At 53.7% G+C, this 5,876-nt stretch overlaps 1 protein-coding gene across 1 annotated transcript; it reads left to right on the top strand.

Annotated features, from left to right (window-relative positions):
• Positions 1–119: 119 nt before the first annotated feature.
• FAM134C (family with sequence similarity 134, member C) lies at positions 120–5,649 on the top strand (the record flags this gene model as incomplete). The annotated part of the gene is made up of 8 exons (XM_009083201.1): positions 120–226; positions 1,342–1,372; positions 2,411–2,537; positions 3,213–3,297; positions 3,653–3,790; positions 4,248–4,327; positions 4,617–4,749; positions 5,216–5,649. Coding segments are annotated over 8 exons (1,135 nt in total), but the record flags the coding sequence as incomplete, so codon positions are not given.
• Between the last annotated feature and the right edge of the window lie 227 nt (positions 5,650–5,876).

The raw sequence follows: 5,876 nt of genomic DNA, 5'->3' as shown, positions 1-5,876 counted from the left end.
CACAGCGGCTCCCCGCGAGGAGCGCTGCTGAGCTTCCCCCCGCGTTTGGGTCGGCCTGTGTTGCCCTTGGCATCTCACACGGCTCTGGCTGGTACCGATCGTTCCTTTCTGCCCCACAGGTTCTTTGCTTTGACCTCCCTTCGTTTGCTGTTCCTGGTTGCTATCACGCTCCTAATCGTGGTGTGTCTCGATCAGTGGAAACACAAAATCTGGCCGGAAATTGGAGGTAAGTTGTAGCATTTTTGCTGGTAGAAGCAACTCAACCTCCGTGTGCAGCCCCACAAGTGCAGGCTCTGTACTGCCTGCAGTTAGGTGGGTAAATCCTGGGTCTTTGGAAGGTCTGGAAGTTGGCAGTAATACTGCAGGCATGTTCTTCCTGGAGCTGGAAAGCTCTGAGCTGTGTAAACACAGACCTTTTTGTGCTTGTGACACTGCATTTGTCTCAGTCCTGCACACAGAGTTACATGACCTAGTGCAGACGTGGGGCACTGAGTCATGTTCTGAGCACTCTGCACCAGAGCAAGGGATTAGTGTGAGTGGAACTGGTCTGGATTTCCCCTCAGAATCCACACTAATCCAGGTTTGAGGGCAGGTGAGTTCTAGCCTCACTGCTGAGCAGAGATTCCTTGGAAGAAGAGGCATCTGAAGGGCTGTTTGTGGAGTTAGCCTTAAGCTTTCAGTGCAGAGAGCAGTTGGGTCTCTCCTTTGTCACACTGATGCCCTGGTGGGCTCCCCACTCCGAACAGCTCAGGGTGCTTGGCCTTGCATGGAGAGTTGGTTTGGAGCAGAGTGAGGGTCTGCATGCCCCCAGGGCTGGTTCCCTGACTAACCATTGAGTTAGCTCCCTGCTTCATCCCACGTTCTCTGCAGCTCCTGGGAAGACATTAAAGCTTTCCTTGGTTTCTGGCAGCAGCTTGGCTCAGGCTCCTAGTGAGGCAGTGTCTGTGCTGCTCCCTCGTCACCCTGGCTTGATCCTGGGACAGCTGGGTCACTTCTCCAGTCCCAGCCTGGGTGACAAAGGATCCAAAGCGTAAGATCCCTGATGCCTGCAGGCTGTCCCTGCTCCCCAGCTGGTGTGTGCAGGGAGGGGAGAGTGAGGTGCTGTTTGGCCCAGAGCAGCCTGCAGTGTCCAGCAAACACGGAGGCTCCTGCAGGTCTGTGCTGTCACCGTACACACACACAACACATGCTGTGGCGTGATGAAGCTCCATCCTGTAATTACAGCTAATGTCTTTTCCAGGTATTGCCCAGCTCATTAAAGCTTTACTTAAATACCAAGAGCTAAACATTCCCATGGCAAATTCCTTGCAACTAATGTAGTGTCTGTTCTTAATATTTTAGTGGCAAGACCTGATGAATTAGACAATGAGAGGTAGGAAACTAATTGACTCCTGTGCTGTGGTACTTTGCTATGATGCTGTGTTACTGCACATGCTTGGGATGTTGGCTCCTTTGGGTGAGGGGGAGAAGGGAGCAGGGAGCTGCTCAGTGGAGGGAGGATGGAGCCCTGGATGCTGTCAGGTGGTTGTGACAAGTTTTCAGCTTGCCCAAGCCATTCTGGTTTACTTCATCTTTGCCTCCAGTGATGCTTGCTTGATCCCCTGCCCCTTCCCCCTGAAGTTAGAAGCTGCCTCAGAAGGAATTCCCTTTGTGTGGGCCTCCAGCAGCAGGAAAACAGCATTTCTGTGGGAATTAATGAAGTCTTCTGAGACTTGATAGGGAATGTTTAACAAGCTTGTTCCAGCAGTTGTTTCTGCATAGTTGGGATCTGACTGCAGCATTAATGATGGGTTGGGAAGTGTTGGGGTGTTGCCTTTCCTGCCTCTCCAGGCACACCTCCCTGCCAGGCTGTGCTGGCTGTCAGCTCACGATGAAATCACCTGAGCTGCTGCCAAAGCACAGCTTTCTTTATTAATTTTAAGAGGCCCAAGCACAAAAGGAATTGCTCTTCCTAAGCTTCAGGTACTCATGACTAGCAGTTAAGAAGCACTAATAGAACTCACCAAAGACAAGGCCTCCGAAGCAACTAATATATGAAGTGAGGAGCAGGGACTGCTTCTAGACCTCATGCTGAACTCTGGGAGGCTGCAGCTGAGCAAATAAATGCAGAAATAGTAAATGGATTCACTTGATTTGCCTCTGCACTGCTCAGTTCTTCCAGCAGCATGGAAACCAGTCCAGGCCAACGACTGAAATTACTGCTCCTTAGCTGCTGTGGGAGGGCCTGGGTGCTGGTGGCATGGCTGTAGAGGAGCTGCTTTGGGCAGGACAGTGCTTGAGGGCAGGTGGCCCTCATCTCTAGAGCTCCTGCTGGGGAAGAAGAGAAAGAGGCATTGAGACAAGTGTTTGTATCAAGGGGCTTATGCACTGATGCAGTAATACCTGTTCCCAAATTTTGCCTTCTCTGCAGCTGGGGATATGTTCACCCTCGGCTGCTCGGGGTGCCAGAGCTGTGTCACCACTTGGCTGAAGGATGGGTGGCTGGGACCAGCTTCCTAAGCAATCTCTTCGTTTTCAAGAGGCAAAGCCCTGGCAAGGTAAGAATGCACAGACCTCAGCAAATAACCCGTGTGGTGTGGAGCCTCTGCTGACCACGAGTGTCCTGCACTGGCACCCAGTGCTGGGGAACACGTTCAGGCATGGGAGGTTCTGTGGGAGGTTCCCACAGCACTGTGGCTGTTGAGTGCTGGGGAGGAATGGGAAGCACAGGCAGAATAATCAGGCTGTGGGGGAGGGAGGAGAAAACGACTGTTGGCGTGTGGATTGCACCACTGCAGTGAGAACATGGCTGCTCCTTCTGTGGCTTTCTGGCTTTGTAAGTGCATGTCAAACTTGTCTCCCTCACTGGGTTTCAACAGTTGGAGAAAGTGTGTCAAGCTTTTTTCTTCTTTTTATTGAGCTTATGCAAAGAGGAACTTGTAGCACAGTGTTCTGTCCTTGTCCTCTTCTCTCTTCTTAAGCCTCTTCCATGCTTTTGGTATGTGCTTTGGGAAGCTCCCTATGCTCTTAAGCAGGAGGCCTGGGCTGTCTCTGACTCCGAGGGCAGATATTCCTGTGTCTGTGTCTCTCCTGGAGAGACACTTTGACACTGGGAAGGCTTCACTGGTTTTTAGAATGACAACTTGACCCAGAATCTGGAGAGACCAAGATGGTCAAGAACTGAGCAAATCCACTGCTTAGCCTTGGAAACTCACTGTCTTCCATGTCTTCAGTTTTGCCTTCTAGTGTGTGGAGTCTTCACTTTCCTGGCTGTCCTGGGCCAGTACATCCCTGGGCTCTTGCTCTCATACTTGCTGTGTAAGTAGATCTCTGTGCCAGTACCAACTTACATGTGAAAAGAGATGAGAGATCCGAGTGTCTGAGGGATGGGGCTGCTCTGATCAAAACGAAAAAACACATTCTGTCTGGAATGTGGCTTTCTTGACCAGGACTCGAAGTCTGGTCTGGAGAGAACATGTTTGAGTGCTTAGTAACCACAGATCTGAGCACTAACAGGTTGGTCTCTCAGTCCTGTTAAATTGGCACCAGCTCCCCCAGCCTCAGTGCTCACATCTGCCGCGCTCTGTGTGCTGTGCTGCACCACAGAACGGGCAGGATGTTTGCCCAGCAGCATCCTGAACACCCTTCTAACCAGCGTTCCCACTCACCCCAGTGCTGTTCATCCTGCTGTGGCCCCTGGCCATGTACCACCGGCTGGGGCAGCGCATGTACCTGTGGCTGGAGCCGGTGCTGCAGCGCCTGGATTTCCGCGTCCCGGGATACATGGCAGCCAGGCAGCGTGACAGGCAGCGTAAGTTCTGCACCATTTCTGACCCCTCAGACCCTGATCCTTGCCCTGGGATGGGCTGTGAGCTGAGCCCTCGGCCTTGGCAGGGGGTGGGGCTGCATGTTGGCATGGCAAATCCTTGGAACTGCCTCAGGAAGGGAGAGAGGCAGCGCTGCCTCCACGACCGTCTCCCAGGGAGCAGCTGCTATAAGCTCTTCATAGTGCTGAGCTGCTCCAGTTCTCGACTGCCAGAACTGTGTGTTCCATATGGTGGTTGCACTGAAAAAGGAGGAAGGGCTCAGTGCAAGGTTGTGCTAAACATGTTCATCTTGGCAAAAAACCTGCAGCAAGTGCAGTCAGGAGTTATCTCTGCTGTGGAGCAGAGCTGGGTCTGCTGTGCTCTGTCCAGTCTGGGGTTTTCTGGTCCTGCTCAGAGCCCTGTACCAGCAGCAGTGGCAGCTTTGGCTCTGGTTTCTGGCAGTGCATGGCCGGACCCCGGGTCAGGAGGCCACGGATGATGGGAGCGACAGTGAAGAGGAGCTGGCTGCATTCTGCCCCAAGGTAAGGGAGCTCAGCTGGACACAAACCATCTGAGACACCTGGCTGCATGTCAGCACGGCGTCGTTAAGTGTGGTGGAAGAGCAGATGAGGATCCTCCTTTCTAGGAGATCATTTCCATTCTGTCTCATATGAGCTGTGGACTCCTGGGCTGGGCTGGGTGGTGTATGAGCCTCAGTGGCCTCTCATGAGGGCTGAGTGTAACTGTGCCACTGGATGGTCTGTTTTGTCTTGAGGCACAGGGATAAGCTTTCCAGTGCTAATGTTTTCAATTTCATCTTGTATTCCAAAGCTGGATGACTCTGTGGTTGCCAAGGAACTGACCATCTCTGACTCGGAGCATTCGGATGCTGAAGTTTCCTACACTGAGAATGGAATGTTTAACCTTTCGAGGGGGCAGACTCCCCTGACAGAGGGATCAGAAGGTGAGAGGAACTGGGCAGTTTCTGGAGGGTGTGGAATGCTGAGCAGGCGCCGGTGTGACTGGTCGGACGGAGGATGTGTTGCCTCCTGTCCCTGAGGTGTGGCTGTTTGATGTCTGCCTGGCTGCTGAATGTGAGCTGCAACTGCCTGTTCTGTTCAGAACTGAGCTTCCTCCTTCATTCCTGTGGTGCTTGAGTAAAGCAACAGCAGCTGCTCTGCAAACCAGATCCAGCTCTGCCAGTCTGGCTGTGGGGTGCAAGTGCTCCCCTCTGGCAGGTGACTGGCATTCCTTGTGAGTGAGCTGGTCAGTGGGATCCGAATGGCTGGGATGGGGGTGAGGGGGAGGCTGAGGACTGTGTGGTCTGTCAGATGCCGACAGCCTGCCCTGGGGAGGTGCTGGCCCAGCTCCCGCCCTGGCCTGTGGTGCTGGGCAGGTGCTGGTGTTTAAAGCCCTTTCTCCTTTTCCAGACCTGGATGGTCACAGTGACCCAGAAGAATCTTTTGCCAGGGATCTCCCTGACTTCCCTTCCATCAACCCAGAAGCAACGTGCATAGATGACGAAGATGACACCAGCATTGGGATCCCGAGCCTGGCGTTCCGCCCGCAGGGGCTGGAGGACCTGCATCTCCCGTACGACCCCGAGAAGCCTGAGGCGCTGCCCTCCGTGCAGAACCTCACCAGCAACATCGCCGGCTTTGTCACCAGGGGCATGATCCAGCTGGCATTGTCGGGAGCCCCTCAGCCAGGCTCCTCGCGCACCACCAACCCCCAGAGGGCTGCAAAGACTCGCCTCAGAGCAGCCAGCTCGGACTTGGACACTGATGCTGAGGGGGATGACTTTGAACTGCTGGATCAGTCTGAGCTGAACCAGCTGGATCCTGCTGGCTCCCAGGGCCAGTAAGCATTCCCACTACTTTCCTCTGGTTTTCTGTTGCGCGTGGCAGAGGGAATCCTGGAAGGAGAAGCCTTGCACAGTCCTTTGGATCGTCTCCTTGTGAGTCTGAGTGACGTGACAGCCAGTCCTGGCTGGGAACACCACTGTGACTTGAGACTCTGTAGCCTCGCTTGGATTTTAAATAAAGGACCCTGGTAATTCCTAGGGAAGAGAGGTTGATGGGATAGCTCCAC

Source organism: Acanthisitta chloris, unplaced genomic scaffold (genome assembly GCF_000695815.1).
Source record: "Acanthisitta chloris isolate BGI_N310 unplaced genomic scaffold, ASM69581v1 Scaffold43199, whole genome shotgun sequence".
Taxonomy (NCBI): Eukaryota; Metazoa; Chordata; class Aves; order Passeriformes; family Acanthisittidae; genus Acanthisitta; species Acanthisitta chloris.
This window is presented reverse-complemented; position numbering and strand designations above follow the sequence as displayed.